The 15,966-nt window shown below is 38.1% G+C and overlaps 1 protein-coding gene across 3 annotated transcripts in view; it reads left to right on the plus strand.

The window, feature by feature from the left end:
• Positions 1–15,298, plus strand: part of dock9b (dedicator of cytokinesis 9b) — a 91,405-nt gene extending 76,107 nt beyond the window's left edge. For 2 of the 3 annotated variants that reach the window (XM_066663560.1, XM_066663561.1), the window contains exons 38-53: positions 1,377–1,513; positions 2,257–2,363; positions 2,807–2,944; positions 3,240–3,422; positions 3,892–4,005; positions 4,133–4,348; positions 4,714–4,771; positions 6,500–6,606; positions 7,536–7,658; positions 7,757–7,870; positions 10,104–10,250; positions 10,533–10,743; positions 12,262–12,452; positions 12,753–12,853; positions 13,407–13,545; positions 13,823–15,298. In XM_066663560.1, the coding sequence (XP_066519657.1) occupies positions 1,377–1,513; positions 2,257–2,363; positions 2,807–2,944; positions 3,240–3,422; positions 3,892–4,005; positions 4,133–4,348; positions 4,714–4,771; positions 6,500–6,606; positions 7,536–7,658; positions 7,757–7,870; positions 10,104–10,250; positions 10,533–10,743; positions 12,262–12,452; positions 12,753–12,853; positions 13,407–13,545; positions 13,823–13,924 (2,188 nt within the window). In that variant the 3' untranslated portion in view covers positions 13,925–15,298. Of the gene's footprint in view, positions 1–1,376; positions 1,514–2,256; positions 2,364–2,806; positions 2,945–3,239; positions 3,423–3,891; positions 4,006–4,132; positions 4,349–4,713; positions 4,772–6,499; positions 6,607–7,535; positions 7,659–7,756; positions 7,871–10,103; positions 10,251–10,532; positions 10,744–12,261; positions 12,453–12,752; positions 12,854–13,406; positions 13,546–13,723 lie in introns of all 3 variants that reach the window. The other variant, XM_066663562.1, reaches the window with a different exon arrangement.
• Positions 15,299–15,966: the final 668 nt, after the last annotated feature.

A 15,966-nucleotide genomic window follows, 5' to 3' on the forward strand; every position in this document is an offset into this window, starting at 1 on the left:
CAGTGGAGTGTGGTTGACTTGTGTTCTGTTTGTGCTGTAAACTGGGATTATGCTTACTCACATTTCCATTCGTGTTTGAGGTTCTTTTTATTTTTTTTTTAAAGGATGCATGTTGCTAAGCATGAAAGTATGTTGACTTTCAGCAATGGCTTTGATTCATCCAGCATCCTCAGCTTTTCTGTTTTCTTTCAAGGCCCTGCCATATTTACCACACTGGCCACAGAGCCAGCTAAAATGCTTGTTGCAGTAGAATAGTTGCTTTTCTCATACTGACCAGTGACTAAGCTTTAACCTCTGTGCAAATCGCTTGTCATTTTCTCAGTGATGACAAACTCATTCACCTTTGTGTTGTACATGTAAATGACTTTGGTAACAAATATAAAGCATGATGCATTACAGTGTTGCTAGTAGGGGCAGACTGGTGTTTTGATTGTGAAATAACACTACCTATGTTTATGTGTTGGATTTATTGGATATTGTGTATACTTATCCAGCATTTATATAGAAAGCTGAATTGGGCTATCACTTATAGTTATTTATTATGGCAGTAGGGTGGCACGGTGGTTCAGCAGGTAGTGTCGCAGTCACACAGCTCCAGGGGCCTGGAGTTTGTGGGTTAGATTCCCGCTCCGGGTAACTGTCTGTGAGGAGTTGGTGTGTTCTCCCTGTGTCTGCGTGGGTTTCCTCCCACAATCCAAAAACACACATTGGTAGGAGGATTGGCGACTCAAAAGTGTCCGTAGGTGTGAGTGAGTGTGTGAGTTGCCCTGTGAAGGACTGGCCAATGATTCCAGGTAGGCTCTGGACCCACCGCGACCCTGAATTGGATAAGCGCTCACAGATAATGAATGAATGAATGATGGCAGTACATCAGAATAACACAGGCTCCCAACTGGAAGAACCATCTAAGCGTGGCCCTATTACTGAGAGATTACGAGTCTGACCCTGGTGATGACTCAGCCCTCTGTCTGAGTATAAAGAGACAGAATCTGTTGTTATAACACAATCATTTTCTAACCTCCTTTTATACATAAGAATTAAACAGATTTTTGGTGCATTATTGTCCTTACACAAGAGGGTGTAGGTAAATATGTGGATTTTCATAGCATTATAAAAACAGTTCATTCTTAATGAGCAGATTTTGGTATAGTGTATTTTAAATTTAATTTTGTTTGCACTCCTGAAGGTCAAAATAATTAAGAATTGTGACATATATTATTAGAATGTTTTCCTACTGGTTGGGGCCTAATAGATGAAGTGATTAACCACTTCAGTGTTGCACTAGGCCTGATTAACAAGTAGTGAGTAAAGGCATGATTTGATCTTTGAATAAACTCGATTGACATTTGACTGAACTTGGCTCTGTTTATTCCCAGGAGTCAGGAAGGGATGGGATTTCTGGTTCCAGACAGGAAGTCGTTAACCCTTCCTGTGTCTCGTAACAGAGCAAGCGTCCTGCACACACGTTTACAACAGCTCGGCAGTGTGGAGAATGCGCACACTTTTAACCACAGTAAGGCACTGTCTTATACATGCACAAGTACGCCTACAAACTCGACAATGGTCATTTCATTGCAATTTATTTAATCTTTTCTTTCTTACATATCATTAGAAGTGTGATGAAGAATGTACGCATGTTTTACCATTGAATTTACCTTGTCCCCCCACACTAAATAAACTGTGGTCAAAAAGACGTTAAATACTATCGTAAGTAAAATATCCAAATATGTGTCAACAACTATTATAATTAGTAAAATCAAGTACTAGAAGTTGCACACATTGTGGACACAAGTGCTCAGTTACACTCGAAAAACACGGCCTGACAAATGGGACATTCTGAAGCAGCTGTACCAACTGATATTGATATCCTTAATTTCAGAATGTTAGATACACAGGTGTCCACAACCTGGCTGTTTAATGTAGAGCGATGCACGGGTCCCAAACCAAGAGAGATCCACAAGCCCGGACAATCATTGAATCACCGTGTGCATGTGTGTGTTTCCAGTTTCAAAAAGATATCAAATGTTCTGGGGATCTGGTTAGATTATGGTAAGCTTTGTAGCAATGCATTTCCTACCATACCATATACACCTCTACTTCCATGTTTACTGTTTGGCTAATTAGCCTTTTTAGTGTAAACCGAAGCTGAAATCTTCGCTAAAACTGATTCATGGCAAGTTTAAAAGCAGTGTGTCTTAGTGAAGGCTTGTTAGAGTCGGTCTCAATTCACTTGGGCTTTTCTTTGTTCTCCTGCAGCGTACGGCTATGGTGATGCTGAAACCTGTCTTTTAGAGGCCAACATTTCCACTGAAGTGTGCCTGACTGTACTGGACACCCTCAGTATCTTCATTATGGGCTTTAAGGTACAGCCTTGTGTACAGAGTCCTAATTAAAAATATTTTAATCCTCTCTTCGTAATCTTTGTTTATAACTTTACACTTACATTCTTTTTTTCTTATTATAATTCTCTCCTTTACCTTTTTTTGGGATACGTACAGATTTATTGAGTTTGTGAAATGCGCTATATAAATGTAACTTTTTATTATTTTTTTTTTAAATATTATACTAATGTCCAGATTTAATAAGTTCATTTTTGGGCCTGTTTAAAGGTACACTCAAACAGCACTTAAGGGTATTGTCATTGTTTTTAACACCATATAAAAGAAAATTACTTTCCACTATTACATATTTTATGTCCTTCATTTTAAATGTAGGCGCCATTATTTTAAACTTCACGTTAGTGCTTAGTTTACCTGTTGATTAACATAAGAAAAACCTAGTTTTCATTTGTCTCAATCTTTTGTAGACTCAGCTGTGCGCAGATTTGGGCCACAATCCACTGATGAAGAAGGTGTTCCAGGTGCACCTGTGTTTCCTACAAATCCCTCAGTCTGAAACCGCACTGAAGCATGTGTTCACCTCACTACGCACTTTCATATACAAGGTAACAAAACCCCTTTATGTACTGAATGCACAGAGCCAGCTGTAGAATTGCAGAACAGTGTCTTTTTTATTGTTTTTTTTAATCTGACCTGATATTATTTGTAATCTGAGACACATACGGGAATTGAGCTGCAGTATTTTGCCATTCAGGGTACTTTCATTTATAGAATAATGCAAGAATAATCATAATGTTATAGAAACACCAGTTGTTTTATGTACCCCTCTACCCATGTTAACAGACCTCTGTTCATTTACATTGCTTTGATTTCTGTTTTGTCTCTCTCTCTCTTTCCTAGTTCCCATGTACATTTTTTGATGGCCGAGCAGATATGTGCGCTTGTCTGTGTTATGAGATCCTGAAGTGCTGTAATTCTAAACTGAGCTCCATCCGCAATGATGCAGCCCACCTGCTCTACTTCCTCATGAAGAGCAACTTTGATTACACCGGCAGGAAGTCCTTCGTCCGCACTCACCTACAGGCAAGATTCAGAAAGAGAAACAGATACAGAGACAGATAAAGAGAAAATAGACACCAATAACCCTTGGCCCCTGGGGTTATTATTACAGATATTTGTGTGTACATATACAGGGTCTGACTGTTTCATTGATTTGAACTCTTAAATTAATTTAAGCTGCAGACTTTAGATAAAATACAGGGTATTCTCAATAAGTTTGATGTGTCACATGACCCTCTTCCCATTGAAAAAAACAAAATTTGGATTAAAAATGGCCGACATCAAAATGGCCACCCATCTTGAAAAGTTTCCCCCCTCCCATATACTAATGTGCCATAAACAGGAAGTTAATATCACCAAACATTTCCGTTTTATTAAGGTGTATCCATATTAATTGCCCACCCTCTACAATGAACTGTATTTAAGCTTAAATTAAATGGCTGTAGTTGGAGAAAAATTATAAATGCTTAATATTATAGTTTGTTTTTTCTAGGTTGTAATAGCTGTTAGTCAACTGATAGCTGATGTCATTGGAATTGGAGGTACACGGTTCCAGCAGTCTCTGTCCATCATCAACAACTGTGCCAATAGTGACAAAACTGTGAAGGTGAAGGCAGAGACAACATAATGTTCTTTGAATTAGATTCAGGCATTATTGATGTATGTAATTTGACTGTTTAAGTAGTAGGAACTATTATTATCAGCTTACTGTGCTTTCTCTTGCACTGCCTCAGCACACTGCATTCCCCTCAGACGTGAAGGACTTGACCAAACGGATCCGGACAGTGCTAATGGCCACAGAGCAGATGAAAGAGCATGAGAAGGATCCAGAGATGCTGGTGGACCTGCAGTACAGTCTGGCCAAGTCCTACACCAGCACTCCTGAACTACGCAAGACCTGGCTGGACAGCATGGCCAAAATCCATGTCAAGAACGGAGATCTTTCAGAAGTCAGTACAACACAAAAATCAGATGCATGGGGTATTGTGATCTAGACATTAAGATTTATTACATGTGTAATTTACAGCGATGGTTGGGTTGATACACAGATAAATGTATGAACAACAGTGGTATATTAAGCTGATTGGCTAATGAGCTTTCAACTTTTAATTCCACTTTAACTAAGTAACTAATTATTCATTTGTCAGGCTTTATTTACATTAGGAACATAATTTCGGTCTTGGGCCCATATTCATGAAGCTGGCTGATAAATGCTGATCTAGGACCTGTTCCTCTTAGTACATAGATCAGCACTCATCATCTGGGAACTTGCATGGAAATAGAAACTAATTTCTTATATACTTTTTCTCTAAAGGCAGCAATGTGCTACGTGCATGTGGCAGCACTGGTTGCAGAATATCTGAAGCGAAAAGGTGAGTATGTGTTCTAGAGTATCAGAAGACCACACGAGGGCGCTGTACATACACACACAAAACATATGTAGCACCTTTCATAAACAAACTTTCACAGCATATTCTGCAGGTGTTCCACTTCTTGTCAGGTTGTTTTCAACAGTTTTACCATATAATCATTTATTATAACAATTATAAATGTCAGCATTTTTTTTAAGCCAATGGAATTACTGTAAATTGAGATAATGTATTATATTTTAGAAGTTCCAGAAAGAATTTGAGTGCTTACGATCCATTCTCAAGTAAGAGTGGTGATACATTTGGGTCATTTCACGCCAACTCATCTAACGCCTGAACAGTTCTGTCTTTATTTTCAAGGGATGACCAGATTAGCCCTAGCTGAGCTGGACTAGAACAAACATTGGAATTATGACAGAAATAAAAGTACAATAACAAAAACAACTTGTAATTTATAGAACAGCAGTGGAACTCCTTGGTACATCCAGCATCCGTTTGCCCAGCAAAATACATGTGTATTTCTTCCTTTCTGATACACTCTTGAGGTGGGGGGGTGGCACGGTGGTGCAGCAGGTAGTGTTGCAGTCACACAGCTCCAGGGACCTGGAGGTTGTGGGTTCGATTCCCACTCCGGGTGACTGTCTGTGTGGAGTTTGGTGTGTTCTCCCTGTGTCCGCGTGGGTTTCCTCCGGGTGACTGTCTGTGAGGAGTTTGGTGTGTTCTCCCTGTGTCCGCGTGGGTTTCCTCCGGGTGCTCCGGTTTCCTCCCATAGTCCAAAAACACACGTTGGTAGGTGGATTGGCGACTCCAAAGTGTGAGTGAATGTGTGACTGTATGTGTTGCCCTGTGAATATACAAATACACCCTCCGGGATGTATTCCTGCCTTGCGCCCAATGATTCCAGGTAGGCTCTGGACCCACCGCGACCCTGAATTGGATAAGCGCTTACAGATAATGAATGAATGATACACTCTTTGTTTAAATTAAGATTATTAAAATAAATCCACTAAAATCAGATTGATTACCAACCAGAGTTATGCTCCAACATGCCTGTAAGTGTGTACAAGGGTCATTTCCATACATCAATGAGGAATTCAGTGAATTCCTCAAATAAGCCCTTAAGTTCAAACAAGTCATATGGCAAAGATAATATATGCGCACAATCACGCTTGCATACACATTGTTACATCTGAATTGTTTACAGTTGTGGCGTTAAATAATACCTGGGCACCTGGGTTATTTAATTTTTATTTTCCTTCAAGAATTTCAATTGGTACCAAATATTTGATTGAAATTTGATACTCAGCACTTCCCTAAGCAATAAAGCAATAATTAAACTACAATGGCAAGTAATTATTAATATAGTGTTATGTCCAAATGAGGCCAGTGTAAGGATACAGAACTTGTTGAATGTTATGGAATTTGTCTATTACAAGATAATTGGACTCTTTATCTAAAATCTGTTTATTCATTTTTAATCACATTATTTTTTAAATGCTGCTGATTGCTTTATGAAATTTGATGGAAAAAAGAAAAACCTTCACCATGTGCTTTTTTTGTACTTGAGATCTTCAGAATGCACTGAACACTCATGGCAACACTTTGCATTGGTTATATGTGCTTCAATACTGAATCTATTAAATTTGTCTTCAGTGATAATGCCATAATGTTGTCTACTACCAAGGCTGATCAGATCCTGCTAACATTACTGCTCCTGTTCTGTCTGTTTAGGAATGTTTCGGCAGGGCTGCACGGCATTCCGTGTCATCACTCCCAACATAGACGAGGAGGCAGCCATGATGGAGGACGTGGGCATGCAGGATGTGCACTTTAATGAGGTTAGCTCCAAACCTCACCTCTCAAGCCAACACTTATGCCACGGCCACTCACAATATCGGACTCATCTTGAACCCGCTGGAATATAATTGACTCCAGAAAAAGATCAATTACTAGAGTCTTATTGTATGAAATGTTCCCTGAGGTTGCTTATCTTATCACATTAAGTGTCAATGACACTTAAACATGTGCGTCAGTGATCAAGAAGAGCAAAGGCAGGAGATTGGAATTTTACTGTCCTTAGATTATGTAACAGCTGGCCTTGAGGTGCATCTTATCTCAGCAATAAACAGTTTTTTTCTTTAATGAAGTAATATAATCCTATTGGCTATAGGACATTTCCTGGTGATCACATGTCTAATGACATGTACAGTATGTCACATGATCTGAGGTTATTACTGACCTCCCCCCCATCCATGTAACCTCGATATGGATGAGGTTAGTGACCACAACCAGTTTACTGGACTCTCTCAAATGAGCTTTGTGGCTGGGGAAAAGCTTTAATGGAGCTGCCATTAACACCAAGCTTTAAATCATATGACCCTTGACACAAAACCTCTACTCAGATGTATATGGAAAACAGTACTGTAATAGGAAAAGCAAACATATATGAATGGATAGAGGAATGGAGATGTAGATTGATAGACGGATAGTAAGTACTTAAAAATATTATCACAACACAGACCTTACAACCATCTGGAAAATGTAATGCTGTAAAGTGTTAATGAAAAAGCCACACTATTGCCACATAAAAATTCTAATTATAAACACAATTATGTTCTCTTTATACCGAAACAGCATTCTATCAGTGCTGACAACATTCACAATATACTCAGACAAAATGTGTGAAGAAAGTTATTCTAATATTGTCATAAGGCCCATCCTCACTTTTGATTGTTTTATTTTTTATTTTTGTGTGTTGCATTTTCAGGAAGTATTGATGGAGTTGTTAGAAGAGTGTGCTGATGGTTTATGGAAGGCTGAACGTTATGAGCTCATCTCAGATATCTATAGGCTCATTATTCCCATCTATGAACAACGCAGGGACTTTGAGGTGCACATTGCTTATGTTAATTTGTTTTCCCACAAATGTACATGGATAAAGTTTGCATCAGTAATATAGTGTCCAATATTTCTCTTACCTATGTTTAGAAACTGGCGCACTTGTATGACACGTTACATCGGGCCTACACTAAAGTCATGGAAGTGATGCATTCTGGGAAACGGCTGCTGGGCACATTCTTCAGAGTGGCCTTTTTCGGTCAGGTATGGACATTTCAAAGTCTAACAAAGAGGTCAGCATTTATTAGAGATAACTTTCTGACGGCAGTCGTGATCATCTGTGCAAAACAGGCTAGTCCTTAATTATTGTAACAAATATACTGTGTGCTAACTAGCCCCAAAATTCAAGTGAACTGAGCTGTTCATATGAAGACCTGTGGTCCTGTGTCTTGCATGTTTTTTCTGCTAAAGGCTTGTTTGTGATTTAAAATGTGTCTTGAGTGCTCTCATCTGTGCTGTGTGGGTTGGGGTTAATCAGATCTTCTCTGCTCTCTCTTCTTCCCTAAGGCTGCGGTAAGTGGTGCTGCAAAATTCATGGTGTGTGTGTGTGTGTGTTTTAACCCTGTGTTACTAACCCATTTTCAGCCCAGAGTTTGCTTGTGAGCTGTAACAAAAGCAAAACTCTACAGCATGTTTGATTTAAAAAAAAAGATGCTTCTTTCTGTCACAAAACCTTTCACTCATTGTCAAACACCTGTGACGCAGATTAAAAACGTTTCATCTGCTTCTCCTGCTCTCATTCGCCCTATCATCTCAGTTATCAATATAAAATGGAAACTCTCTTACCTATCATTAAAAAGCACTAACACTTTAGTGAGCCCTTTAACATGGGCTTTGGCCATTAGGCTTACGGAGACAGTAATGGGTTTATGACCCATGGAACCACTCTACTACTGTCAGATGACAAGAGAGAAGATGCGTACTGTAAGGGTTATGTGCCAGCTAAGTGCTATTTTCACTTCCCAGTGTTAGTGCTTCTGAAAGCATGCAATACATGTTGACTGACAGCTTTAGGAGTCAACACTAAAAACAATGAGGAAGCTCCAGGTGAAGGTAACCCAAAGCCTACATCAAGCAATACATTGGCTGAAAGTGTTCTTTTGCCTGCAATTGGCAAAAATGCTAGGGAGACTAATATACTGGAGTGTAAAAGTTACTTCAAACTATTTCTGATTTCCATTTTGCTGTGTCATTGGTTGATTGGTGGTTATTCATCGTTTGACTTTTACATGTTGAATTTTGTGGAAAGTAGAATATTTACAAAATCCCTTTGAACTTTAATTTCCACATCAAGTTAAAAGGGATTTTGGTAATATTCTGTAAAACGTGCCTGAATACTAAGCATGAATGCATTTGCGGGCCAAGCATGGACAGGTCAGTTATAGCCTCAGTGAACATCATCTTTGCCATTTCATGGATGTTTTGGGCCTGCTTTCGTTTTTCACTTTTAAAGTGAACACTGTTTTTCTCTATCACTGAATGAAATGAGTAAACAAAGTCATTCAGAGTAGCTTTGTGTTAAACGTGCTATTCTTGAATTTTTCACTACAGTGGATATCTGAACCTACAATGAACTGCTGTAGAAAAGCTGTAAAGAGTTGTTCATTGTTGCCTTGGAAATAGGACCTGTGTACATTGTGCCATCTGACTTTCTTTTTTATGTTGGGAAATGGAAAACGGAAAATGACTTATTATCTGATTCAAAATAAGAAAGAAAACAGGAAACAAACCATTATCTGAACTCTGATTTGAAAACAGAAAAGAAAATCAGGACTGGATATTGGATTAACCATGAATCATTCTTGACTCTATCCATCCATCTATGGTTCTGTCTTGGTTTAAAAAAAAAAAAAAGACAGCAGCATTTTCCTGTTTTCATTTCCTTACGGTTTTTGTTTCCGTTTTCTAATCAGACAGTAGGTTGTTTTACATTTTCAATTCTGTCACAAAAATAGGATAATGTGTCTTTTCCTGTCCTTTTTCTTATTTTGAATCTAAAATCAGATAATGGGTCATTTTCATTCTGAAATGGAGAAAGCAGAATATTGGAAATTGGAAAATGAATGGCCACATTTTTTTCCACTTTTTCAAGGAAGAGAGGTGTTGGAAGACAAAATAGTAAACATAGTGGTACATTTGAATACATGTTCTTTCTATTTAACCATTATAAACATTTCATATAAAACCTATTGTCAATTCACTGATAATTCAAGATAGTAAACTAAATGGCTATCTATATTTGTATTGTAGACATTGTGACACTTTTTTGTTTGTTTGTTTTTTAAATTGCAGCTTAGGCAAAGATTAGAGTCATATGTTCCCTTTGAGTGACTTTGTTTTCATCTCAACAGATTTAAAAAAAACACAGCATTTTTGAAAAATCTTTGAAGTGCATACCACACAGTGAGTGAGTAATGTGAATTGGTTGTTGCTGTAGGGTTTCTTTGAAGATGAAGATGGAAAGGAATACATCTATAAGGAACCAAAATTTACTCCTCTCTCTGAGATCTCACAACGCCTACTCAAACTCTACTCTGACAAGTTTGGCCAGGAGAACGTCAAAATGATACAAGACTCTGGGAGGGTAAGGAAAAGGCATGAAGAATATGCACCGATTAATAAAAAAAAGGATGTTTTCAGATATTTTAGATGGAATTTTCTCCTACTAGAATTCACATATACCCCCATCCTTCAGTAGACCACACACACACAAGAATTTTTGTACATGGCTTTCATCACCTTTGAGGCATAAAATTCACCTTTGAACGTAGACTGTCATAAACATATTTGAGAATTTTTGAACTGTTTTTGCTGTTTCTTCCGCCCATTCAAAAATGACAAGTGGATTGTGTCTCATCTCGGCTAGGTTAACCCTAAGGACTTGGAGGCTAAATTTGCCTATATCCAGGTGACACATGTGACTCCCTACCTGGAAGAAAAGGAGCTGGAAGAGAGACGCACTGACTTTGAGAGGAGCCACAACATCCGGCGCTTTGTTTTTGAGACACCATTTACTGTATCAGGAAAAAGGCACGGTGGCATCGATGAGCAATGCAAGCGAAGAACAGTGCTCACCAGTGAGTGGAACTTATATCTCATTCTTGACCATCCACTGAAGCACGAAGTCAAGCACTAAATTCATAGTCAAGATTCACTCTCAGTTATATTCAGACTGGCCACGTGTAATGTTAAGTGCACTAGGCATTACCCTTTTTTATCAGTTGCACAGACAAATAATAAGCAGTACTACCATTTTTCATCAAAATAACTAGCAGTAAAATACAACCAACTCATTACATTTTGTTGATAGCAGTAATTTGCCGGGTATGTCACGATGCTGCATATACCAGATTGGTCCTTTTGGTTCAGTTCTATGGTCCTAGAGTTGTTTGTGCTGTGTTCAGGCCGTTTTTGCGTGACAATTGTTGCAATTAAAAAAAATTACTTGTACCCACAACTACATCTCATAAAACACCTGTGGAGAGCTCAATAAAGCTGGAAAAATCGCACCCTCCAAATAACAGAGACCTGGTCCAGTGGTCAAAAGCGTGCTTTGTAGGAAAGGAGTACATTTGCAGGGGTGCTAATGTTTCTTGGCTATGAATTTAGGCAGACTTATCCTACTTAGACACTTCACACGCTACATGCTAACCAGACACATTTTTGCTTGATTTCTTGATTGAACCTTTGACCAGTTATCAGCTTTATCAGTAATCATCCTTAATCAAAGACTTGGTTTCTGGCATGACTCCATAGTTTTATTACCTGCCTGCACTCCCAGAGCCAGTTATCTTTACCTTTCAATGAACCCGCTGATTAGGGAAGAGAAATATGTTTCTCTGGACAGCATCAGTAGCACGAACACCTACATTTCATACGGGTAGTTATCCTGGGTAATTTCATTCTACTGAAAAAGTGTAAAAAGATGTTTGGGATGTATTACCCAAAAGGGCAAAAAAGATAAATCAATGTTTAAACTGTCCTTAACCAAACCAAGTATATTAAAAAAATTCGTATGTTCTGCTTCATGTACCCAATTAGTTTCTCTTACTTCATGGTAAATAATTAATACAAGAAGAGTGGTGAATTTGGGTTTGAACTTACATTTCTTTTAGCAGGAGGCAGTAGGCTCAACTGTTTACTGTTTTATAATCAGAGTGTACTTTTAAGAAGAGATCTCTCTACATTTTCATGTACATGGATTGTTGATTAATTTTTACTTTAGTAACACTGGTTATTCGTGTTACTAACACGAATGTAATTGTTCGCCTTTCCGTAGTTGGCAGACACTTCAAACTAGAAGAATGTTTAATGGTATGCGAATAACATTAGGCGTTTTGCCCACGGACTCTTTGAGTTTTCTCCACAGTGAGCAGTGATGTCTATTTTAGCAGGTGTGAAAGTAACTGGCCAGCACGTCTGTGTTTACCTTTAGTAGTACCACACATTTCAGAGCATGCACAAGCCCAAACTTGGTGACAAATTTTGTTTTTATGATCCATATTTGTGTGTATAGGTTTATAGGAACTGGTTTAACATGTTAATTCATTCTTTCATGTACAATACTGATCCCCATTTTCTCTCATTTGTTCTAGCCACTCACTGTTTCCCTTATGTGAAGAAGCGAATAGCTGTGATGTATCAGCACCACACAGACCTGAGTCCTATTGAGGTGGCCATAGATGAAATGAGCAGTAAAGTGGCAGAGTTAAAAGCTCTCTGTGCAGCCACTGACGTGGACATGATCCGCCTGCAGCTCAAACTGCAGGGCAGCATTAGTGTACAGGTCTGTGTTTTAAAAACATATACACATAACCTTCAGACATTTCACTGCTGGATATACACTCTTAAAAATAAAAGGTGCTACAAAAGTTCCTTTGAGCAGTGTCATAGAAGAACCACTTTTGGTTCCATAAAGAACCACATTTGTTTATGAAATGCATGTGTGAAAACCCTATTATTAAAATGGTTCTTTATGGAACCAAAAAGTGGTTCTTTTATGGCATTGCTCAAAGAAACTGTTGTAACACCTTTATTTTTAAGGAGTGTGCAACCAAGTACATGCAATATTTTTTTCTTTCACTAGGTAAATGCTGGACCACTTGCTTATGCAAGAGCTTTCCTTGATGATGCTAGCGCTAAGAAATACCCTGACAACAAAGTCAAACAGCTTAAAGAAGTTTTCAGGTACTCTTCTCAAAATGGTCATACATACTTAACTGTGTTTGAAGAAATGAAACGGAGCTTAAAAGTTGGCTTCAAAGTCAGGAGTTTGTAAGTCCAATCCATAGCAAAGCCAGAGTCTTTTATAGATGGGAATCCACAACTGGCTGCATTCTCCCTCAGTGAGTAGTTCGATTTGCCCTCATTTCCCTATCGCTCATTGGGATGCCAGCTAACATGGGGATCAGTTGGCTGATGTAACAAACTTAACAGTCAGCAATCTCATTCAAGCATGTAGAACTGCCCAGCTTCATGGAGCAAGTGGCATTTTTCTAAAGACATGGTGTCTTCAATAATGCTGTATTCAATTAGTGGGACAATTTGCATTTGTATTTATATTTATAACATTGTATCCAATCGATTCCTTTGTTTTATGTTAACTGTGTATATATATAGTATAAAGATTGTATTAGACCATTTCAATTTTGTACTGCATGTATCAGCATTGGTACATTTTTATAAATTCATGTTCATGGTGTAAAAATTAACTTTTGTGTGTTTCTACATTGGTTTCCAGGCAATTTGTGGAGGCGTGTGGCCAGTCCCTGGGAGTAAACGAGAGACTAATAAAGGAGGATCAGCATGAGTATCATGATGAAATGAAGGCTAGTTACAGAGATCTGACCAGAGAGCTTTCGCTCATCATGCATGAACAGGTAATGCTACATACCCACGTACACAAATATAACTAGCCAGAAAAAAAAAAATCAACATCATTATTATCAGATAACGATTCATTTGCACATGTTTATGTGCACGGACGTAGTGTTTCAGTTTGTGGACACTCAATGACACCAACCCTCTCCTTTTTGTTTTTTTTGCTGGCATGTGCAGATTGGATGGTAATGATGCCCCAGTTTTGTGTTTTACTCTTTTTGCCAGTGCTGTATGTGATGTTTGAGTATGGAACCTACCATTTCTTCTCACCTTCAGATTTCTGCGGTTGAAAATGGAACAAAGAGCTCTCTCTCTGATTCACTGCACATCTTTAACGCAATCAGTGGCACACCCAGTGGCTCCACCTCCTCCATGTGACCCCAGCCTTAAAATTCTGTACTTATCAGTAGCAAGGGAGTGAAAGAAGAGGTCGAGGGAGATATGGAATTAATAGAAGATTACATAAACATGAAAGAGGAAAACAAAAGACGAGTTAACATCCTCTCAATATGTTGAACAACCCAGTGTAAAGTCTCTCTGTTTAAAGTATTGATTCTGGCTTTTAAAAGACTGATCAATTTCAGCAGCAAACGTTAAGGCCACATGAAAAAGTTCAGGTGTTGTATGAAATAACTTCATTTTCCAGACTGCTGTCCTCTAGTATTGTTTGATTTTCCACTACTTTTTCATAGTCTTATATTTGTTCATTACTGACAGAATTGTTATTATTCATTCAGGCAGACATTTTAGGTAATGGCAAACTTGGTTTGTATTGTTCAAAAAGATGTAAGGAATAATTTCCCCATTGTTAAATATTTTCTCTTTCCATCTTTTTTTTTTTTTTAATTGTCATTGGTTTTGTTAATTGTTCCACTGAATACCAACAGTGTCAACCAAAGTTTTCAGCGTAACAGCACAGCACAGTCACATACCACTGCTCTACACTGTTGTGTACTGAACGGATTACTAAATTATTCTTGCATTAAACTGTCAATACCTCTGCCAAACGTCACCAGCTACAAACAGGTAAAACCATAAAGCAAATGTACTGAGAGTCAACAATCACCTTGCTCATGACAGTCGCAATGTGTTGTGGACTATTAGCCTTTACTTCTCTTTCATTTTTCTTCTTTCACATGATAGCAGACTTACTTGCTGCTAAAGAGTGGCATGAGCATCAACATCAACCATAGTGGCCTATTCATAATGCTGAGTCTTGAGTCCCCAGCACTAACCAAACCTCTCCCCCAAAAAGACGTAAGTCCTCGTGTTTAGCTTCCTATGCTTGACTTCTTGGAGAACATTAAATACAAGCCTAAACATTTCTACATAAGTTAATGTTAATCTCAACAGCCATCTACAGCAGTAGCAAGTAACAAACACTTTGAAGTTGCCTGTCTTAATGAGATCTGTTCTTTTTTTAATGGAAATGATTAAAAGCAAAGGAGGAAGTGCTATTATGATCTGTTCTCTAAAGATAAGGAGTGCAATATATGTTTTACCATGTGCTTTTCTTATTTTATTAATGATCTCTTGCCAAAGAGGAAAAGTGAGCTGTGGAGTACATGGATAAATGCGACTGATATTAGGATTTTTATACCCTTGTCCTGTTTGTGTATGATTCGTGTAAATTGTTTTGTATCTGGGAAATCTGGGGCTATTTTATTTAATGGAATGTCAACGTTCTGAATTTGTGTATGTAATATATTAATGTCCTAAATGTCTTCTCTTTTTAATGAAATAAATTTATTGTCCTACAACAAGTCTCTTTTGTTTGCACGATTTGAATTCTGCTTCAAACAAATGGCATAATGCAACCATACAATTTTGAACCATAGTTTAAATCGCCTTATCAATGGTATTTACAGTTTCTGTTTGCTCTTTCTTGGTTAAAACACGTCAGCTATTCCCCAATATTCTGATCAAATAATAAAAGGACATTCTTTAAGAATTTAGTCATCATCCTCCAAGAGAAGGAGGAAGAGACATCCAGAGCTTTGAGTGTCATGCGACTCATTGATGCCTGTTTTTAGTTTGCGGTGAAAGAAAGTTGCTGACTCCACTCCCCCATCCCTCACATGCCTCCAATGATGTCAAACAAATCCACTGTACGCATACATCAACACAGGCCCATCAGTCGTTGGTTCAGTAAGCTGTAAGGGGTCTGTTATGGAATCTGGACTCACCACCAGCTATGATACTAATGTGAGTGTTTTGTCTCTTGTGTTTTGTTTTATTTATAAATAAAAATTAGCTGATTATTCATTACAAAGGACTGTTCATTACAACATACTGATGCTGTCTTAAGACCACGTATCCTCAAAATGTTAACTTTACATTACAAGGCAAAATAATCTAAACTTTAAATGGAAGTTAATGTAAAATTAGTTCATTCAAGGTGGTTTTGGAGCATTTCTATT

The sequence above is a fragment of the Hoplias malabaricus genome, chromosome 3 (genome assembly GCF_029633855.1).
Source record: "Hoplias malabaricus isolate fHopMal1 chromosome 3, fHopMal1.hap1, whole genome shotgun sequence".
Taxonomy (NCBI): domain Eukaryota; kingdom Metazoa; phylum Chordata; class Actinopteri; order Characiformes; family Erythrinidae; genus Hoplias; species Hoplias malabaricus.